This window comes from Oryzias latipes, chromosome 17 (genome assembly GCF_002234675.1).
Source record: "Oryzias latipes chromosome 17, ASM223467v1".
Lineage (NCBI taxonomy): Eukaryota > Metazoa > Chordata > Actinopteri > Beloniformes > Adrianichthyidae > Oryzias > Oryzias latipes.
This window is the reverse complement of record NC_019875.2, coordinates 4,776,085-4,799,528: the sequence shown is the minus strand read 5'-3', so window position 1 is coordinate 4,799,528 and position 23,444 is coordinate 4,776,085. Positions and strand designations below refer to the sequence as shown.

Genomic DNA, 23,444 nt, shown 5'->3' with positions numbered 1-23,444 from the left:
GAAATCACACAAAAACAAAAACTGGAAGACACTTTTTTTCCCTCAGTTCTCAGGAGGATAATTAAATATATTTACTATACTAAATAACGCACAACATTTAACTGAAATATTTTTAGGAAGGATTGAAATGAAAAATGAAAACACTAACTCTTCATCTCTTTTAATTGTTTTAAAAAAAGCATAATTCAATTCAAATGTAAAACATAAAAAATATATGAATTTTTTTATATCTTTACGGCTCAAAATCTGGTAGCTTGATGTTATTACCATCCATCATCTAGCCATCTTTAAAAACCACGGAATCTGTAGTGGGGTCACAGGGTTGCTGGAGCCAACGCAGCTACTGTTGAGTGAAGGCGGGGTTCATCCTGAACAGGTCAGGGCTACACAACCACACTCACATTTACAACCACAGAGAATTTATATCACCTATGAAGCATGTTTTTGGACTGTGGGAGGAAGCCAGAGTTCCTGGAGAAAACCCACGCATGCACGGAAAGAACATGCAAACTCCACACAGGAAGAACCAGGATTTGAACCAAGGCTTCTTACTGTAAGTCACAGTGTTAGCCACTGCTTAACCGTCGTTACATAAAATTTAACATGGACTAAAATAACTAAATAAAATTGTGTGATTAAAAAAAAAAGACATTAGTTAAGCAAAATAATTAAAGAACGAGAAAATAATTGAAAGAACATGCTAACCCCTTAAAGCAGCATGAATTGGGAATAGTTTTTGTTCCCAGAAAACATTTTAATATCATGGATTGGACGTCTTCAACACCTGTTATTCATTTATTTTTCTTCAGCAACACTCTGCAGGCCGAGGACACCCGTTGTAGATTGAAAAGCAGTTTCTCATTCTTGCTGGGTATCAGATTTCAGCGTCCAACAGTTTGGGGCCTCCTTTGTTTCATTTCTTGTTCAACAATGCATCGAATGTTTGAGAAGGTCACAGGCAGGCTTAGGCAGCTCCAGCTCTCGTTGTTTGCTGTAGTGATGCAGAACGTGCCAGACGTGTTTTGAAAGAGCTGACGTTCTTCTTCGGAAGAGCTGCCTAAAGAACCGAATATCCTTTTGCATTTTCAGTCCTGCAACAGACGAGCACGTTATGGCAAGAACTGCAGTACACGTGGACTGCAGCAGATGCTGGACTCTAAACGGAGCTGATGAGCTCCTCTTTCAGCAGGACGGTGCTTTCCCAGCCAAAATTCAGGGGGGGAACGTTCAGCTTCGATGGTTCCTGAGATACTGTTAATATTTATAATGTTGAGGGTTTCAGAGCTCATACTGTGGTAACATGATGCAAACATCAGAGCCGGGATTGGAAAACACAAAAAGACATTTTTAACACAGTCTGGATGCATGCGGAAAAGCAGTGATGATTACCCAATGGATGTGTTTGTGGGGGTATTAAGGCAACAAAAGAAAAAACACGTTAAAGGTGTTTTATCAAACATTTCATGTGGAGGGAGTACATCAAAACAACACATGCTCTCCATTTAAAAGGAAAAATATGAGAAACATTGTCGAGAGTCAGACTGCACAACACTAACCATATCAGAAATATGGAGATTTTAGACCATTTTGAAATGAAATAAAATCTAGTCACAAAGCTATGTTTTCTCGATTTAAGGATATTTTTTCCATAGGAAAGTGTGTTGATAACTCATTTTTCTTGCAGAGCAGAATATAAGACTTTTTCTCTTATAAACGAGTTTTACTTCCTGAAGATTCCGTTTTTGCTGTGTGGGTGAAATTCATCATCTTTGCTTTCATTCCATCGTGTTTTAGATTTATTTTAGATAGAAAAACACTTGTTTTATTCTTTGGGGGGGTGGGATTGCATCACAGTGAACAGGTGCCCCCCATTAAAAGTGCTTGGCTGTTTCATAACCGCTGTGTTGTCTCCATCGCTTTCTTGGCTGAGAAGCGTCTGGAACCCATAAAGAATGTTTAGGCTGTGGTATCATTTCGATGGCAGCCACAAGCTCACAATCATTCCATCTCCTGCATGAGAGAAGCTGTCAAGAGCTGCTGGAAAAGCCCAAATTTGGTGAGACTGCTTGTGATCATGTGTGCTTTCCTAAACGCTGCGGTTGAACTCCGAGCTAGTGGTCATTCCAACACGTGAAACAAATTAGGCCTCTGATCATCTTTTCTGGCACGGCCTGCTCCAAACCACAGCTGCAGTGGCGAAATGAGGTCGGGATTCAACATCACAAAAAAAGACAAACAAGCTCTCATTGTGCGTCTGCTGGAGGAGTCCGAGCACGCTGCTGTCGCACGCCAATTGGGAACATAATCAGCGACAGAGCACCCTGCTGCTTTTGGAAAACGGACAGGCATTACAAAGGGAATTTGTGTGTGGCAGAGACATTGGCATGGGTAAATGTTTTCCTCTTGGCATGAATGAGACGGTCAGTGAACACCGAACACCTGTAGACCCAGTGGAGCAACAAAAACAACTTTGTTTCCCCAGGAAATGATGCGTTTCCTGACTTGGACAACACCAAGCTAAGCGTGGACGATGGGCAACCAGGAACAGAAACATTTGGTATTATATTTTTGACGTGTACTGCTTCAGATAATTATATATATTTGCTTCAAATAAAACCCCTGGGTGAACAATGAGCGTCCATGTCACCAAATTGTTCTTTATTTGGCACGTGACTGGGATTTAGTGGACTATAACTGTAAAAATACATTATTCATATACACCTCTAGTAAAAACACTATTGAAAACATCTAAAATATACAGTGAACAGTAACAGCATTATAAAAACAATCTGCAGGAGTAGAGGAGGCATCGAGGGGAGTATTTTACAAGGAGGGAAGCTAACAGAACAGTCGTTGATTCCTCTGCGCTCAGTTCTCTGGTTTGGTACCAAAATGTGCCCAGCCTTCAGAAGAGACAGTTCAAGCACTTCACAGCCTTGCTGCCGTAGTCCACGCACTCCGGCCCGATGCACTGGCAGCAGGCGTTGTGAAACCAGCGGTACTTCGACCCTCCCATCGACTCACAATACTGTTTACACTGATGGATGGACACGCAGTCGTCAAAGTAGACCACCGTGCACATGTTTTCTGAAAGGGAAGAACACGAGGCGCTCAGGTCAGCATGAATCAAAAATACAGCAAACCGGGTTTTCTAAAACGAGACGTTTTTTTCTCTTTGACAGAGTCTCCAGTAGAAAGAACATCAAATGTGAGGTCCAGAACGGAACCAGCGACCGGAAAGGCAACGTCTATTTCCAACTCAAACACATTTGGCCAAGAACCAATCAGTTTGAGACTCTGAGTTTGAGCTCGTGTTTTATAACCAAAGCTTTTCCACGAAGAGCTTTTCAAGCCAACAACCACAAAAACGACCAAAACGGTGAAAATAAATCTTCAATAAGGGAAAGATGGAGCAGATACGCTTTACGGCAACCTAATGTCAAAGGAAACTGCTCCCACTGATCGTCTTCACAGCAGATCTTTTCTGACATGAAGCTGAACTGTTTAAACCACAAAACTAACAAACTGTGAGTCGACCGGATGAAACATCGACTGTCATGTTAAGAACAACGTGTTTTCTACATTCTACACTAACTAAGTACGTTTAGTTTGAATTATTTGAACATAAATATCATGGTGTTAATTAACCTTTTGAAATGACATTTTCCTGTAAAAAAAATGCCACCATGTTGATTTGCAACAAATGCTAAAAGTAAATGTTAGGAATTGACTACATTTAAACTGATGTGAAGCATGGTGGTGGTAGTTCCATGATTTCAGTCTGTGTTGGGACGGATTAGTTCAAAAAAAAGCAGGACTTAAAATGTGCTACCAAAATTGCCTCTTTGAAATGTCAGGAGTGTCAATAAGACAGACGTTTCTTCCAAATTAAAACGAGCATTTTAAATTGTTGCTGTTGGGAAAAGGTGATTTAAAACGGTGTTTCTCAATTGAAAACAGTTATAGATTTGTCCCAGCGCTTTCTACACTTCGATGCTCCACTACTTCCTTACAACTCCTTTTTTTCCCCACTGATCCATCCTTTTTTTAAAAGGATAAAAACAGACGTTCAAAGAGCAATCAGGCGTCTTCTGGTCGTTACCTTGATTGTCGTAGCCGGGATGGAGACTGTTCCTGGCCTTTGACACGTTGGGATCCTGGCTGTCGAGCGACTCCAGGAAAGACACCAAGTTCTCGTGATGTGAGAGCTCCTCGGCGACGGGGAACGACACCACCATCATGTTGATGGGAGCGTCACCCTCCGTCAGAGCGCGGAACAGCGAGGGGATGGGGCGGTGCAGCTCCTCCACCGTGCTCTTGGATGTCGCAGGAGAGTCGTTGTAGTTTTTGGGGTTACACATTCCTGAAAAAAAGGCAACAATTGGGATGTTAAAGTCCCGCTCCGATCAACCTTTCATCTATTTTCAAAGCATTTCCCAATGTTTTTTTTTTTTTTTACTTACAATGATGCCGTTTTTAGCCAAACTAAAAAAACTCGTTTTCTAGAACATATAGTTTCTGCAGAGCGGCAGGAGTTCATCAGAAATTCCCCTCTGAGTTGTAGGCGGGACTGTTGGCCTGGAGTAAGCCCGCCATCACTTCCCGGGGTCTATCTTTTACACACCTTCTGCTAGCTTACAGCCCCTCACACCACAAGCTAAGAAAATGGCGAGCAACATCAGAGCTGTCCATCCGTCCAGTTCTGATCCAGATTCCAGCTCAGACCAGGTAAACAAAGACGTTCATGAATCTGTTTGTCTGCAGGTGGATGATCAGAACGGAGCAGAGCAGGGAGGTTATGACCCGCCCAGATTATTTTCCACGTCACAAAATACTCAGAAATGTGGCCTAATTTTCTTTTCATTTGTTCTCCATCATCAGAAAAATGCTACAATAACCTGTTAAAAACACCCAAAAGACCATTTTCATTGGAGTGGGTCTTTAAAGAACAAGATCCACTCTGGGTTTGAGAGCGCTTTGATTTCAGTCAGACAGAATTTATACGTTTTAAGGCTCACTAGAGGAAATGAGCAAAACCACCTCTGTCAAAAGTGTCTCGTCTCAATTAAAGTCTTTGACACTTCATTGAAGTCGCACACACAGTAGCGTTCTCACGAAGAAGTCCCCACATCCGCAGATATGATCTTCCTCACTGCAAATGAGTCAAAGTGAATTATAGCGAAGGGGTAAATAATTTAACGGGAGACGGATTTTGGCAGAGGATTTGGATTACAAACCCAGAGCCAGAGCAGCTGGTTTAGATAAAACATCCTCATGGGTCCTCCCTCCTGCTCCCTTCCCTCTGTCCTGTCCTCCAACCGCTCACGAACACACTTCAAATACTTCCACGTTCAGCGGCCAGAACCGGTCCTCAGCAGCAATAGGAAGTGGACGCAAGAATAGCGGCGAAGAGGGAAAAATCAAAACAGAAAGTGCAAAGGTCTGTCCCAGGCCGTCCCAGGTGTGTGGGAGCAGGTCGGCTCAGGAGAAAAACACAGTGGAAGCAGAGAGTTCGGCTCTCAGGATCTGCTGTTCCACATGAAAGCACCTTCAGAAAGACGGCCCGTCATGAAGTATCGCGTTATCTGTCTGTCAAAGCTGGACTGAGAGCTCAGCATCACACAGGAACAGAGCGAGGGGCGGGGCAACCAACAGGGCGGACTCAAAAAGCAGAATCAGTGTTCAGAACTGTAGGTGGTCATGTGACCCGTCTGTGGTTATTGGCCTGATCTGAAGCTGGTCCATCCAGACTCAGGATGGCGTTTCCAGAAAGGGACTTACTTGACGGTTGTCCTCTGAGCACAATTTTTAGGGGAAATAGAAAGAAAAAAAATGAGATAAATAAAAACCCAGGACAGGGCATTTTTATAAACATTAAATTAAGCCACAGACAAGAGAAACCTGTTAGAAATGAAGCTTAATTGTGTTTATTTATCCCGTTGTTCTCTCTTTACACTGAAATACATTGAAAACAACCCTGTCATGGTCACCTGGTGAGCTGCCTTCAGCCTTCATGTTCAAATAAGCTTCAGTCTGAACATCAGACGATTGTTGACTGGAATGGACTCCACTTTCCAACAGAGAGAAACACTAAAAGTCTGTCCAGTCAACGGAGATCTGATGCAGCAACAGAAACACTGTGCGACATAAAATCTGCCATAAACATTCAAATCACGACAGCAGAGCTCAGCGGTCCCAAAACAACCTGAAGTTCAGTCTGGAAATCCTGTAAAAAAAACAACAACTAAAACATCATGTTTTTATTCACACAACCCTGAAAATGATCAGAAACAGAGTAAAGACTCAAAGAGGCACAAAAAGCAACAAAACCACAGATATAAACTGAAACTTGAAGAGGTGATTAATGAAAAACACAAAAGTACAAAGACACACAAAAATCAAGACGGCATACAAAGCGACCACAAGAAGATGCAACATGACTACAAAGAGACAAAAAGGACCACAGTCGTCCTTAAGGCTGCAAATATTCCTCAACGTGGGTTAGAGGCCTTCATCATGCCTGCATCAAAACATCCCTCCTCTTATTTATTTCCACCCCAAATCTGTTTCTAATCCCGCCTCAGCAGGTGTGACGTAGAAATGATTGATTTCACATGCATGAAGGGTACAGATGTGCCTGTGACTCATATGTTCTCCACTCGCTGGATGTCTCCTCTGCTCATAAACGTCTCCGTGCTTTGATCTCCCAGAAGACCTCTGCTTGGAACAGGCACATCTGTGCACCCACAGACACGTGATCGGCGTTTCTGCTTTCGCTCACCTCGCACGCCTCTAAATTTGCACAGGAACGCCAGGCGCTGCGCTTTGTTTGATATGTGTGGTATTTGTCCTCCAGAGGACCATCACTCTGTGCTTCTGGTGGCTGAAATCACTTATAACTGTACACCTTCAGGGTGTAAAGCCTCCTAGTCCGTCCATGCAACGTTATTTAAAAAACAATAACTGTAAAAAGGAAAGTATAAATCATTAAGGATGGCTAACCCTTTCATGAGGTGTTTGGTTACTTTTTTCAATGACAATAATGTGTATGTTATGGTTCAGACTTTGGATGCTTTCTTAAGACCCTGTAAAATCTGATTTATCAAAGAATTGAGAGAAAAAACGCAAAATATGTTTCAAAATCTTTTTTTTGTTTGTTTTAGAAATAGATAGTAATAAGGATAGAATGGTTAATTTTGTATGTTTTTGCCCACAACAATGTTGGTTTCAGAATAAAAAAACACCTCACTTAGCCACTCTCCACGCGCAGGCCCTTAATAATAATCACGACAGTAATAAAGCACATTTAGAAGATAGTCTCCTGCAGCTTCACCCGGAGTGCGTATTGGTCCAACCAGCAAACGTTCAGCATGGCGAAATCTGCTATAGCTGTTGATGGAGCTCTAGCTGTCCTTGAACAGCTAAATCAGTTGCTGCAACTAAGGACCCGAAAGACGGGTTAGTATTGAGCTAATATGTGCTAAAAACATTAGCCGTGGAGGTGCTTAAAACTCTGTGCTGGCAATGAGCATCTTGGATGTAAATATGTGGAAACAACATCAGCCTTTATTTTGTCTGGACACCACTGGAAACACAAATTCATATGATGTTTTAGAGTTTCTCAGATCGTAGCAGCACTTCTGCCTTTGGCGATCTGGAGCTTTGGATCGCGGGGCTTCGCGCTCCTCCATGCGAAGCGGCTGCCGGTCTGAAGACAAAGCTAGTCCGGGAAGTTTGGACAAAACGCTGTGCGTCCGAAGGAGGACCGCAGAAGGCGGAAATGCTGCTACGTAGTCCTGAGAAAATGTGTAAAACCATCAGAAGTTCACAAACGTCACAAAGCCCCCTTCTCTGCCGCTAACACAAAGCTACACTGCTCCTAGCATGAGTCTCTTAGCAGCCGGAAACATGGAGATAGCAGTGACGTCATCGCCCCGCCTCCCCTCTGGAAATGCTTATTCGAATTGACTTATGCGGCACCATTCGCAAGGTGGATGTGAAAATGAAAATGCAATCCCCTCTTTGCATTTTCGTTTCAGTTGTGACACAGAATAAGCGTTTTTAAGTAGAAAAGGAAAAAGCATTTTTAAGTACAGTAAACCCTTGTTTTTCGCGGGGGTTACGTTCCATTAAGAACCCGTGATAGGCAAAATCCGTGAAGTAGAAACCTCTATTTTTTTTACAATTATTAAACACTTAAATACTCTTTTATACATTGAAAAGAAAGAACAAACCATTTTACAGGCTCAAGCATTTGTTTCACAAATAAAAGTACTTTAGAAACGTTTTTTTCAACAAAAAACTCCTGTACTGTCAAATAATAATTTAAATCATCAATGTGAACATAAGGCTTCAAATCGCGGAGATTAGCCCCCCCCACCGGGACCCGAGTATTGGATTAAACAGGAGAAAATTTAAAATGATTATGAAAAAAATACAAAGTACAGTTGGACAAATAGTGACTCAGGTGTATTTCACTGCTCTTCAGTCTGAGCCGCTGCATCCTGACTCCGCTCTGCAGTGTTTTCTTCTTTTGTGCAGCTGTGTTTGTTCAGGAGAAGAACATAGTGATGGGCAGTTGTTGTGGCTCTTTTTTCTATGGGTTTTAGAGAAACTCGAAATTGCAAGAGAATGCACGTATATAATTTAAATTTGGCAAGCTGATTTACGTACGTGTACATATTAAACTGCAACATTATTGACGCACAAGTAGAGAAGATGCAGAGTGACTTTTTAGCCAATCAGAATGCAGAACACAATGCACGATGCAAATCCGTGAAGTAGTGAAACCGTGAAAAGTAAACCGCGTTATAGTGAGGGATCACTGTATTGATTTTTCAATACTTTTGAGTCATTTGATGCAGTTACATTTTGAAAATGAAAAATTATTTCTGTTAATCCATTTTAATTGTCAAATTAGACATTTCTAAATGAATTTTGCTACACATTTACCAGAGAACTTTTAGAAAAGGAAATGTCAAAAACCATTTTCTTTATCATTTTAATTAAGTGACAGAATAAGCGGTGTTGAAGAAGAAAATGAAAAAGCATTTTGGTGGATTGTTTTTTCATTTGAATTTTGAGTCAAAAAAATGCAGCTTCATTTTGAAAATGAAAAAGCATTTCTGGTTTTGACTTTTATTTTGAATTATGCAACAGAATCGCTTCCATATTCTTAGCCCTCTCCGAGTAAACTATATCCATATATATGATGATATATTACCTTTGACACATCAAAAAACACATTTTTAATAAATAGAACTTATTTTTGGAGCTAATTTTCCAACCAGAAGTAAGACGACTCGATCTCTGAGGCTTTGCCTTTCTCTCCTTGTGGATACCGCCCATTTCCCAACATAATCATAGAGTCGGCCTCAGCAGCGTATTTGTGTTTCAGCCACAAAAACAAACAATAAAAACCTTACAACATCCGAACTTGTACATAGCTGGATGTCCATATTGTTCACAGAAAATGAAAGCGTTTAGTCGATCACCGCTAGCTCTTCTGAGAAAGTGGGTGTGTCTGTTAGCCTAGGCGCAGAGCTGGCACAGACTCTTCCTGGAAGGGGCTGTTCCTCACTTTGGGATGTCCCAATGTGAGAACCCCCTCCTTTTGGTGGATTGGGAGGGGCTGGCCCTCAGAGAGCAGGTTTTTAGAGAAATACTCAGATGTGTGAATGGATCCAAATACCACTTTGGGGTCGATTTTAGTGAGGAATGAACATTAGAATACACTTAAAAGCTCAATCCACACCTCTGGATGGGGTTCCATTTGCGTCGACTGCATGAATGAAGTTAAAAGCTGCATTTTTCACATCAATCCAACAGGTTCAACACATTAGAGGAAACCTGGGCTGCTAGCGAAAACACTTTTAAAATGAAATACCTCGCAGGCAGAACTTTTAACACTCCCTGGTGTGCTGAGGCCAGGATCAAAGCCCTTCCCGCCAGAGGTGGGTGTCGTGCACTCATGCAAGCTTGTTACCATGGCAACAGGCAGACTCTTTTGGGCTTACTGCACCAGACGCCCTGGCTTCTTGCAGATGGTATTTAAACCACGACATGCGTTTAGGCGCCATATTTGGTTAAAAAAAAAGATTTTAAATCAAGTTTGTGCTTTATATGAACTTTTGGTTTTAAAGTACCTGATGAACAAGCATTTATTTTGAAAGTCTTGCACAACAGAACATGAACCCAGCGTCAAAATAAAGCAGCGCTGTGGCGCCTGGTGTTTTTCAGATGTTCGGTTCTTCAAGGATTATCGTGTCCCACAGGTCCAAACTAGCTTCAGAGGGAGGCGCGGGCTGGGAGGTTTTTCCACCAAAAATGACGCACACGCGCCCCGTGACCCTTACTTTGTGTCGCTTATGGCCGTGACACTCACCCACGCAGTCGCAGCACTCCTCCCAGAGGTTCCCCAGACAAAGCATGCAGTCTTTGCAGCAGGAGCAGTTGTCATCGGAGGGGCGGCACTGGCAAAGCTCCTGCAGGAAACACATGGAAACACGCATCAGCCCAACGCCGAACGCCATCAAACACGGTCGGCGGCGGCGGACAACAGGCCAGGAGAAAATGTCTAATTCCTTTGTCCTGATCTTATTTTTTGGGATACTAAAGTGTGTTATTTAAGTGAAACTGTTTTTCTGCTTTGATTTTGAGTTTATCTGTCTCTAATAACTCAACTTTACTCCCCGGACAATATTTGTTTACTGTAATATGTTGCATTTGAAGAAGTCATTAACACATTAGTCACATTTTCTTTAGTTAACCAAAGTTTGATGAAATCCAACACAAAGAAAGTAAAGACATTAAAGACAGAAAAGTCTAAGAAGGCATTGTTACATATGACAAACGTGTCTCGGATGTGCAGATCACAGATGTGTGAAAAATTCCGTTTCAACTGGACTTTATTCCACAGAAGGAGGAGCCATCTTTAAATCTTTTTGTGCGAATGCTGTTTGTTTGTGTTCCTGCTTAGCAGTCGTGGGATGAGTTCATCTGGTTAGTAACAAAAGAGCAAGTGTCTTTACATGCCGTTTGCTCAGACAACAACCGCAGAGCTGGTTACACCACAAAATGATTTTACAGCCCCAAAGTGAAATGGCCAAACACGGCAGCGTAAACAATTCAGCCCGTTATAAATCATATTTAGTAAATCCATCAAGCCAGTCAAAGGGAAAACTTCCTCTCATTAAAAAGATATGTCTGACAAGTACATACAAGTGCAGCAGCAGTTTTAGGCACGGGCCGTACGGGCAATTGCCAGGGGCGCCAATTTAAAGGGGGTCGGCAGCTCAGTGCTTGGAGAAAAAAAAATCGGCACCACTATAGGCTTACTAGTATCTGTTATATCACAGAGTGGCCTGAAACCTGCGAATTGGCGCCCGCTGCTTGCGCTCCTGTCTCTGAGAAGGCGGAGCAAATGTGTGTGAAAAAAGGGGAGGGGTCAAGGGCGCACAGAGCGCAACCACGATTGCACCTGGATCATGGCGAGCCTTTAGATGACTCAGCTCATGCTAATAATGTCATTCTTCATGAACTATTGTAGACCATTTTGATGACGTGTCTTTATTTTCCATCAATTCTTTCTTTGTCTGCCTGTGGTTTAGTTGGTGTCAGTATTTGACATACAGACAGCAGGTAATGCAGGAAAACAGCTGCACTTTATGAGATCATAAATAAACTATAGATATTTTTTATGATTGGATTGAGATTTTTTGGAGGATTTTTACTGTTGGTGTTGCACAAAATTAGGAAAATGGCAAATATTTTTGGAGTAATCAGTGATGAGTTCTATCATTTATTTTTAATGTTTTATAAGACCTAAAAATGATTTTCACAATAACAGGTTTTTTAAACATCAAATCCCTCTGATCTGTTTCACAAAGACACACACAGGACGTCACACACCAAGAAATAAAATTATTGATAAAAAATGATGCCAGGAGTCCAGCGCAAAAATAAACAACAAAAGAGCAAAGAAAACAGAATGATTTAATTTGTTATTTATAATTATTAACATTTCCAGGCTTTGTTTGTTTTGTTCTACAGCATGTTAAAATTTGTGAGCAAAATATTATACATTATTATAAGTTATTTAAGGTTTAACTTGAGATATTCAGGATTAATATCAAATATTTAATTCAATTAATGTTCCTGTCTGTTTTTCATCAAATTCATGCATTTTTTGATTAAACGGCCAAACAAAGACAGGGAACACAAAGGTTGTCGTCAAATTGTGTGTTTGTGGGGGGTGGGGTGGGGGACGCTGTGCAAATGCTTGCATTTCCTTTTGAACGTGAGTTTTTAAAGGTTTTTAAAAATTTATCACACATTTTTAAGTTTCAAATTAATGTCTAAAACTTAAAACAATATTTAAATTATCTTCTGTCTCTGATTTATTTGTCTAGTTTGATAAAGAATGTTGTCATGTCCAGTTCTTTTACACAACTGGCTTCTCTTTTTTTTCTCAAAGAAGTTTTTGTTTTTAAATAATTCACAAATATGAAAAATACAAAAGAGGATCAGGGAAAACTGAATTTGACTTTCTGCTCTCAGTATTTAGAGGTTAAAGTTTCAGGAAGAAATGATTCGTATCCATAAACGGGTCAGAATTCAGGAAAAAAATGAAATTACAAATTCTGAATTTTTTTATTTCACCTGTAAAAAAAAGCATTTTCTGATTTAGATGAAATAATGTGAAGACAGACGGAACAGAGTGTCAACAGCGGGACAACAACATCTCCCCCCCGTCATGATGATGACAGGAAACAGCTTTTGGTTTCTTCAGATTCCAATCATGTTCCCTCCAGAGAACATCCGTGTGACGGTGAAGACGGCTTTTCATCACTATCCGTCAGAATTCGTTAGGAATCGGGCCGCAGGTTCCAGCAGGCCGTCAGCACACCCTCATGTTTACCCCACGTCCCACTCAGACAACTATGCAGGACAAAAGCTGGACCTCCGCGGCTTCCAACGGGAGCGGGCGGAAAAGTCTGGTCCAGAGAAATCCCAGGAACACTTTCAACCCGGGGGTGCCTCCGCATTGTTGTGTGGATCACGGCGAACGACAGCTCCCGTTTTCTTGTGGTGGGGAAAACGTCGGACGCTCGGATAATGGAAGCTTCTCCTAAATATGGTCAAATGTGCTTCACTCTGCTGCTCCCACTGTTGAAGTGAACGCCGAGGAAGCCACAAAGATAAAGATGGAGCAGCTCCTCTTCCTCCCCTCTGACTAAACAGGGAGCACATTCCTCAACGTCAAGGTCACACGGATGGGGGAGGGAGGGGAAAGGGGGGAGGAAAACACCTGGAAAGCAGAACAGGGCCGCGGCCCCCACAACCGCTCTCCCCGCCTCCTTTCTTAGCCTCCCCCTCCTCTTCTCCCATTTTCAGTTTGTCTACCTTTCTCCTGCCAGCCCCCCCTTTTCCCCCCCTTCCTCCCCCTTGCTCCTTTTATATGTCGGCAGAAAGCGTCTCCCCCACGTAAAACAGTCCCGGCGAGGATAAAGGCCTCTCCGGTGACTCACCAGTGAAGGATTGCAAAACCACACACGGCTCACCTAACGACCGGCCTCGCCGCCCCGCAACCCTCTGATCAGCGTCTGATCCCACGGCTAATTATGGCTCTCAGAGGGGGAATTATAAGAAACTAAGCAGCAAAGCATGTGCCTCATATCTCACTAATCAGAAAATAATACCGTTTCAGACACAGAGGAGCGAGAGTCTCGGGGGAGCTAGCCCGGCACCAGCAGCAAACATCCAAAAGCACCAACACCAGCGAGGCGTCACAGCAGCTGCAGAGCCGACCGAAACACGCCGAATGCAGACAATGCCAGGCGACTTTAGTCACAGAGGAAGCTTAAAGGGAAAGCAAAACTCTCAAATCAGAGAGGAACGACACCTCAAAGAGCAGCAGATGGATTTGTGGCTATTAAAGTCCGAACACCGAAGAACAGCAAAGCCTGGATTTAAATATGGAAAAGGTTGGGATCCGCGTGAGCTCGGGGACGCCGCTCGAGGCCGTCGGCCTGATCGGTTCCAGCAGCTTCCTGCAGATCTCCAGACCCGACTGCTTTCAGCATCCGGAGATCTTTTGGTCATTTTAGGACCAGAAGGCTGTATTCCGATGGTCCTCAAACGCACCGCAGCCCTGCAGGTAGACCAGTGGAAGCAGACCGAATGCTTTGGTCAGCGCGATTCGGGAAACGATGGACACTCGAAAACCCAAGAGGTTTGGAGTGAACGTGTTGTTTTTCATGAACATCCTGACTATTTTTTTTTCCTTGTTGGACTTTCCTTAACCCATGTGCTATCTTGTGGGGTCCAGATGACCCCACTCCCAAGACCCCACTAGACAGTGCGCTGAACCTTTTTTCTTCAATGATTTGTGATCTTCACTGGTGTCCATGGATTACATGAAATCTTTCCACCTTTATCCACCTTTGTCATGGTAGGGAGAACACGTCAATGCAAGGGTGGGGTCATCTGGACCCCACAAAAAAGTGCAAAGGTCAAAGACCCAAGCTGTACCATCCTTGGAGGGGATTCTGCAAGACTCGTCTTGTCTGGACATCTTGGATCCAAAGGTCATTTTTTTAAGCAGGAGTCTGGATTCAGTAGTGAGGATTCCCTTTCTCATTTTCTATTTTATTTTATCAGAGGATTGGGTTTTGTTTTGGTCCGGTCTGACAAAGGAAAAAGACAAAACTTGAAAGCAGAGTTCATATCTAAGCACCAACTGTCAGAATAAATGTACGTTTGGTTCTTGAAGTGAGAGCTGGTGTTCTTTTTGAAGGTGGAGCTTTTTTTGTCACAGCAAATCTCCTAAAAACCTAGATTTCGGACTGAAGGACTAAGTGATTTATAAACTCAGAGGTTTTAAATTCCCTTCTGCAGGCGAGTGGTGTAGAGAATTCAGAACATGCAGGATGCGTCCAAAGACTGTCACACCTCCGAGTCTCCATTTATTTAAGACGCAGGTGGGAGGCCGGCTCGGTTCTGCTCTTCGTGTCCAGGTTCACCCTAAGAGTTTGAGTTTGAATGATTCTTTTGATTTACTGTAGACCCCAGGAGATTTGTAACAATTCAGTCCAGGGTCATCTGCATAACTATGACATTAAACAGTAATAGTTTACATATTCAGACCCACACAACAAATATGGAATATCAGAAGTCCAACAACTAAACCCTGTGGTACTCCAGAACCTCCCCCAAAGTTTTGGGTAACTATCATAAAACCAGCTGTGTTTTCTACCTGAAAATGATTTCATATTCCTCAGCTGTATCTGCACACTTCACCTTAATCTATCTTAGCAACTGATTTAAACACTTTTGCGTTTTTAAACATTTCTTTTGTACATCTTAAAATGGGAAATAACTTCAATGTTATTTTCTTTACTTTATGTAAAGCAAATAAATAATAACGTGTCTCTTTTTTCAAATTAAAAATGCAAAACCAGGAAAACTTAAAGTCTTTTTAAAAACTAAAATCCATAGATAGAAACCTTTTAAAGACAAAACATTAAGTTTCTATTAAAAATATTGGCCTGAAAATGCTAAAAACACACCATAAAGGATCTACACTGACCAAAAATATAAATGCAACACTTTTGTTATTGCTCCCATTTTTTATGGTATGAACTCAAAGATGTGAAACATTTTCCACATACACAAAATAACCAGTTCTATAAAATATTGTTCACAAATCTGTCTAAATCTGTGATAGTGAGCACTTCTCCTTTGCCAAGACAATCCATCCCACCTCACAGGTGTGCCATATGAAGATGCTGATTAGACATCATGATTATTGCACAGGTGTGCCTTAGACTGGCCACAAGAAAAGGCCACTCTGAAATCTTCAGTTTTGTTTTATTGAGGGGGTCAGGGGACTCAGACAACCAGTCAGTATCTGGTGTGACCACCATTTGCCTCATGAAGTGCGACACATCTCCTTCGCATAGAGTTGATCAGGTTGTCTATTGTGGCCTGTGGAATGTTGGTCCACTCTTCTTCAATGGCTGTGCGAAGTTGCTGGATATTGGCAGGAACTGGAACACGCTGTTGTATACGCCGATCCAGAGCATCCCAAACATGCTCAATGGGTGACATGTGCGATGAGTATGCTGGCCATGCAAGAACTGGGATGTTTTCAGCTTCCAAGAATTGTGTACAGATCCTTGCAACATGGGGCCGTGCATTATCATGCTGCAACATGAGGTGATGTTGTTGGATGTACAGCACAACAATGGGCCCCACGATCTCGTCATGGTATCTCTGAGCATTCAAAATCATCAATGAAATGCACCTGTGTTCTTCGCCCATACCATAACCCCACCACCACCATGGGCTACTCGATCCACAACATTGACATCAGAAAACCGCTCACCCACACGACGCCACACACGCTGTCTGCCATCTGCCCTGAACAGTGTAAACCGGGATTCATCCGTGAAGAGAACACCTCTCCAACGTGCCAGACGCCATCGCATGTGAGCATTTGCCCACTCAAGTCGGTTACGACGACGAACTGGAGTGAGGTCAAGACCTCGATGAGGACGACGAGCATGCAGATGAGCTTCCCTGAGACGGTTTCTGACAGTTTGTGCAGAAATTCTGTGGTTATGCAAACCGATTGTTTCAGCAGCTGTCCGAGTGGCTGGTCTCAGACGATCTTGGAGGTTGACATGCTGGATGTGGAGGTCTTGGGCTGGTGTGGTTACACGTGGTCTGCGGTTGTGAGGCCGGTTGGATGTGCTGCCAAATTCTCGGAAACGCCTTTGGAGACGGCTTATTGTGGAGAAATGGACATTCAATTCCCTAGCAACAGCTCTGGTGGACATTCCTGCTATCAGCATGCCAATTGCACGCTCCCTCAAAACTTGTGACATCTGTGGCATTGTGCTGTGTGATACAACTGAAGATTTCAGAGGGGCCTTTTCTTGTGGCCAGTCTAAGGCACACCTGTGCAATAATCATGCTGTCTAATCAGCATCTTCATATGGCACACCTGTGAGGTGGGATGGATTGTCTTGGCAAAGGAGAAGTGCTCACTATCACAGATTTAGACAGATTTGTGAACAATATTTTATAGAACTGGTTATTTTGTGTATGTGGAAAATGTTTCACATCTTTGAGTTCATACCATAAAAAATGGGAGCAATAACAAAAGTGTTGCATTTATATTTTTGGTCAGTGTAAGTATCTAAATCTTCATTTAGATTTAAAAAAATCTCAGTTAGCTCAAGACCCCCGTTTCCCTGACCGCGTCACCGTGGCCATAAATGCAGGCGTGTGGAGGAGTCCACCAGCATGTTTTCATGGCAGAGAGTTCTGAAAAACCTTTCATGACTTCTACGGTGGCCCTGAGGGCCAAATCAAATCAACACATTGCTTAACATAAAAACAGATTTAGGATCACAGCGACAACTAAAAACAAAAGAAACAATAAAAGAAGCAACCGAACATTTAGAAACCAAAACAAGATTCCAAAAACCAAAACGCAATAATTCAAAGTTACAGAAAACAAAAGTGGTTTTAGAAATCTAAATAAAATGTTACAAATCGAAACACAACAAGTGGAAAAGGCAGGAAGTAAGGAACATAGCTGCTGGAGGATGATGTTTGTTTTTCAACCTGAACGTCTTTAGGGTGGCGATATCTTCTGAAAGAGGATGCTTCTTTGAGCTTCAGGCCACGCCCACTGCAAAAATTCAGGGGTAGATCCATCAACTCCTCACCAAAGCATCCTTCTGCTTTTCCTCTTCTACAGAAATTAATGTCATCATTCAATCAGTGTCATCCCATAATATCTGCCTTTTTACCAACATTTCATTTGGTTTCTTTATTTTTCTTTTTTACATTTTGGTTTCTGGAATATTGTATTGATTACTAAGATGTAATGTCTTCTTATCCGTTTTCAGTTGTTGCTGTGATCTTTAAAGGACCTGAATCATTTGCTGTTTTTAACCCTTTAAGAGTAAATTATATTTATGATCATATATCACTTTTGGAACACTAAAGAACTATTGTTTGAATTAAATATGAGTTAGTTTGGAAGCTAATTTTCCTACCCAGAAGTAAGACCATTTGATCTTTGAGGCTCCGCCTTTCACTCCCATTTTATGTCGCCATCCTAGAGTCGGCCTCGGCAGAGTGTCTGAGCTTCTCCCACAAAAAAAACTAACAACATCCGAACTTTTACAAAGATGGGCGTTCATATTGTGCATAGAAAATAAAAGCGTTTAGCCGATCACCGTTAGCTCCACAGAGAAAGTAGGCGTGTCTGTTAGCCTGGGGGGCGGAGCTGGTAGCACAGTTTCTTCTTTGCTGTTCCTCACTTTGTGATGTCACAATGTGAGGACTGCTCGTTTTTATGTGTAGGGAGGGGCTGGTGCTCAGAGAATGGATCAAAATGCCACTTTTGGTTTTTTTTGTGGGGAATTAACTTTATAAAACACTTAAAAAGTTGGTTTTGCACGGTATAGGCCCTTTAAAATGTTTAGAGCTGACGTGATTTGCAGTTCTGGCCCAGCGTACACTTCTTACTCTTGATGACAAAAACAGATTCCCTGCTCAAGGTCCTCTTACCGAGCACCAAATGTGTTTTGCGTGTAGCTTGTGGAGAGCATGCAGTGAGAGGACGGACTGTAGGCTGAAAACTCATCATTCCGATGACATTTAGGAGAATAAACAGTTCGGATCTAATGGACGGACTAATGGAAGCAAACCGCTCTTCCAACCGCACGTTCACCACTGAGATGGATGAGCTTATCTGAAAACCATCCTATTAGGCTGCTCTTGCTCTCAAGTGGAAACCAAAGCAATCAGTCAGCACAGCAGCGCCGAGCTGCAGCGTGACTGAAGCAGCGCGGATGGAAAGGGAACATGTGCTGCCTCGTCCTGCCAAGCAGGCGACCGCTGGCTTTCAAACCCGCGGCCCCACCCTGCTGCACAGCCCAGGCTGTACTGCAGTGCACACACTTCTGCAGCTCCTCAACCAACCTCCCACCACACACACACACACCTCCTCCTGACCTCAGCCCACTCCTCCTCCTCCTCCTCCTCCTCCTTCTCTAATGCTTCTCCTGCTCTCAGGGGTTTTGGGGAATTCAGACAAACGACTTGAGATGGCAGCGGAGCGTGAAAGCCAGCGTCAGACCGCAGATCCAACTAATCAAAAGCAACACGGAGCGTCTTACAGACAGGCTGGAGGTGGAGAAGTTTCTCCTTCACCGCGCACGCACCATTACTCTCACCTCTGACAGCTAACAAGTTGGTGTCAGCCGGGTCGCCGAGTGTGTCCTGGGAGCGGGTTCAACGGAAACAAGCCGCCTGGAAGCGAAGGCGAACAAGAGGGACTGCAGCGTTCTGGAGAGAGCCCAACCAGAGGGGGTTCCAGGCAAACAGGCCACCAAAGAAAAAAACCAAAGTAGCAGAGCAACCTCCACTGCGTCATCACGGCTCCCGCTTACACGACAACCAGGAAAATATCTTAAAGATGTGGGGAATTTCCTCCTTGGTTTTGGTAAAAATGGCCAGTGATGGAGCAGCTACCAGAATACCTTCATCCAGACCTCACCGAAGTTCACCAAACCACCATAAAGCAAAGCAAAACACACAAGGCGCGTTGTTTATTTCACAGTTTGGGTTTCAGACTGCAAATCTGCACATTTCTCTAAGCAAACCCACCTCCGCTGTGCGGACAAGCTGACCACAGAGGTGCCACCAGACAGAAATGTGCTTCAACTGATAAAAAACAAAAGGCTTTAACGAGAAAACGTCTATGACGAGGCTGCCTTACTAAAAAAAACAAAAAACAGATTTAAATATGACAACTGAAAGGTAACTCCTAGACCTCCTGCTTTGGTTTTGTTTGTCTGATTTCAACGTCCTGCATGTCACCAGGTGACGGCGAGTCCCTTCAAGCTGCAGTTTCTGAGCGGCTCTGCTCACTCCAGACATCACAAGACTGTTTCACAACCCCCCCCCCCAAGCCACAGCACAACCGGCTCTGCACAAACACCGCACCACAGATGGTTAATGGATGCTGACATAACACCAGGAAGCTGCAGTTCCTTCGCATCTCTCCATAAAACGGGTTTTGAGCACATTTGCACAACAAACAGGCGAGTCGTAAAGTTAGCCCCCAAGCCTCTTTTTGTAATTACAGACAATTACGGCTAATCATTGGGCTTTATCAGATCTGAAAATTAGAAACGAGGAACATTTTGTTTGTGCACAACAATAAAACCATGCAGGGGGCCTGTTTGGAGGCTTTACCTGTCAGGGATATTTCAGAGCATCATGGGAGGTCTGGCTGCAGCAGCACATCCCATGCATTCACACTTCCAAATACAGATACCGATCTCAGCGGATTTAGTCGTTTGCATTTCTCATCTCGGAACAAAAGGACTGGTTTGCATGCAAAGCAGCAAACTTCCAGCACTTAACAGTAAAACATCCCCGCAGTTAAAGCCAGATGACGGCCTTAAAGTGAAACGAGCGCCCAGGTCCATGACCGGACCTTAAAGATGGTAATGAAGAGGCCATGCAGGCTCACAGACAGGCCAACACCTTCACCGCGCTTCCTGGAGGGACCTGAGCTGGGTGGCACCCTTAACGCAAACAAACCGCAGCTTCCCATGAGGGAGGAAAGAATGACACGGAGGGAGCCGTGCTGGAGAGCCAGGCAGGCAGGCGTCCCAAAGGAAGCCTGTCATAAATCCTAGAACCAGCAGAAGGTCTGACAACAGATCAGCCTGGACAAAATCCACGTCTACGCTGAGGAAAACTTCCAGACGACTCCTGGCTTATCCAAAGAATGCATCTGCATTCTTCCCCAACAGATGCCATCTTTGTTCTGGGCTCCAGATCCGCATCTCGCCCAGGCAGACTCAATCTGGACGTTGGCAGCTGAAGCTCGCGTGTTTACGGCTGTTTGATCAGCCTCGTGTCTGGATGAACGACAGTCTGCTTCATGCAGGAGGAAGAGCTTACCTGGATGAGACATTTGCTGACGTCGCTGGCGCAGAGGGCTTTGTTGCAGCCAGAGGTCAGAGACAGTCCTGACAGGACGAAGAGCAGAGCAGCAGTGGCGGGGAGGATCAGCTGAGCAGGCCTCATCCTGAAGGCTCACCAGCACGGATCTGGAAACACCTACAGCAACACAAAGAGGACACAAAAAGTCTGAGCTTCTGCTTCACTTCAGGAACTTTAAACTCGGAAAGGCGGTTCTGGCATCCATGAGGTGGACTTTCTATAGGAGCTCTTCAAAAGATGTAAATGTATTGTCCTGAAGGAGACAGAAGTCACTCAGAGCCATCAGTGCCACACTCACATCTGGCAACATCAGCTCAGTTGGCCCGTTTCTTAGCGCACGTGCGGCGCCTGAACGCGCTGTGCGCCCTAGCGGCTCCGCTATTACACCCAACATTCTGTTTCTCTTCTCACGAAAGAAGGAAAAAAGCGTGAGGAACATGAGCTCCCTCATTCCCGAGCGCCTTTCTTTACCTCTTTTCTCTCCCCCCTTCGCTTCACTCCAAACTTTCTCTGAAACGCACGCAACTGCGACAGGAGCGCGCGCGGAGGAGCGAGGAGTTAGGAACGTTTTTACTTCGACTCACCTCACGGCGCTGTAGGAAGTCGTGTGCTTCTCTTCTGGGAGAAGGACCGCGTCTGTTTGCTCTTTGAACTTCTCCAGGATGGTTTGGTGCCGCCGCGCAGTGTCCACTGTGTCCAGAGGGCGTCAGTCTGCGCGCAGCACAAAGCGACAGGCAGTCGGGCGCCTTAAAGGCGCAGACTCCATTTTCTGGAGAATGTCTGCGGAGGCAAAAGCCGGGCCTGAGGCCACACCGACACCAGCTGAAGGTACCGGGGGAGACCGAGAGGAGGGGCCCGCCAGGCCGCCTCAAAGGATTCAGAAAGTGTGCGTAAAAGTGCGCAAACCCCCAAACTTTTCCCAGGTCAGACGGGCTCTGCTGCTCTGCGCGAGCCTTCTCCGTCCACCCCCGCCTCATTAGAGAGCCCTTTGTCTCCCCTCCAATCAGCGGGCTTTGAGGGAGCGCTCTTCAGGTGAGAAGTGTCCGGCTCCCCCCGGAGGCGCGACTCCATGAGGGCCTCTGGGGCCCCGAGCTGGAGCCCCACAAGGGCTGACATCTGCGGGTGCACAGCCTCCAGAGGGGCAAGAGACACCGGAGTAGGTCAGATTTTTAAAAAATAATCTTTTCCTGCTGCTCTAAGGGGACAACACGAGCCAAAGGTCAGCGCGCGACGCGTTCTGACCGAGTTTCTTCCGTTTTTACGCCTTTTCTGCTTCAACAGAAACAGAAAGCTGAACTGATGACCTGAGAGGCGCACGTGGAGCGCGTGACAGTGGAGTCACGTGGTTCATCCCTTTATAAAGTCTCGGATCCTCATTTTCTGACCAAATAAAAAAAACTCTCAAACGGACTGTAAAAAACAAAAATCAGTAAGAATGGTGTGTTTCCCAGATTATGATTGAATTTAGACTAAACCTGAAACAAGAGACAATGAAATATGTTCAATTTGAGTGGATTTAATGTTAAACAAGTCGGAATCTTTTTCATTCGTTCATTCATTCTTTGATGTTAAGTTTTGATGAATGATTTGTATTAAATCAGAAAAGTAAGTCAAAGTTTGTGGAATCTTTAACGGAACTATAGCAGAAGTTTCTGCAATTTGTAATTAAGTAAATTTCCACAGAGAGAAACTGACAAAGTACTTCACAAAGTCAAAACAAGATTAAACTAAATGACTATTAAGCCTTTTGTTGTTTATGGTGTTTTATTTAAATTAAAGCCATTTGGTGTTTTATTATCATCTTTTTATTCTGTTATTCTATTCCGATAGTCGAACCTCAGTTTAAGGAACAAGGGTGGGGTTTCCGTCCTGGTCGTGGAACAGTGGACCAGCTCTACACCCTCTTTAGGGTGCTGGAGGGAGTTGGCTCATGCGTTCGACCCCCGTGGTATCCTGTGGGGGGTGCTCTGGGAGTATGGGGTCCAGGGAGCCTCACTGAGGGCTGTCCAGTCTCTGTATGACCGGAGCAAGAGTTTGGTTCACATAGGCTCACATGGCAGCAAGTCAGACTTGTTCCCAGTGCACGTTGGACTCCGGCTGGGCTGCCCTTCATCACCGGTTCTGTTCAGTTTTTGTGGACAGAATTTCTAGGCGCAGCCAGGGGCCGGAGGGGGTCTGGTGTGGGGACCACAGGATTTCCTTTCTGCTCTTTGCAGATATTTTATTCTGTTCCATTCCAAAATAATCGTGATCTCCATTTCCTTTAACATGAACTGAGTTTGTTTATTCTTGAATGACTGAAAAAAAAAAAAAAAGATTTCCCACAATGCACTGGGGATTCCATCTCACTGCACACCAACCCTCACCATGGTAATTACACCCTCCCAAATGTTCCCCGTTGGCTG

General features: G+C 44.0%; 1 protein-coding gene across 1 annotated transcript; it reads right to left on the bottom strand.

The window, feature by feature from the left end:
- Positions 1 to 2,636: 2,636 nt before the first annotated feature.
- On the bottom strand, positions 2,637 to 22,581 carry twsg1 (twisted gastrulation BMP signaling modulator 1). The gene is made up of 5 exons (XM_004078614.4): positions 21,624 to 22,581; positions 20,998 to 21,156; positions 10,385 to 10,484; positions 4,103 to 4,363; positions 2,637 to 3,087 (listed from the first exon to the last, which is right to left on the bottom strand). Exons 2-5 carry the CDS (start codon positions 21,121 to 21,123, stop codon positions 2,906 to 2,908), a joined length of 669 nt encoding a protein of 222 aa, XP_004078662.1. The 5' UTR covers positions 21,124 to 21,156; positions 21,624 to 22,581; the 3' UTR covers positions 2,637 to 2,905.
- Positions 22,582 to 23,444: the final 863 nt, after the last annotated feature.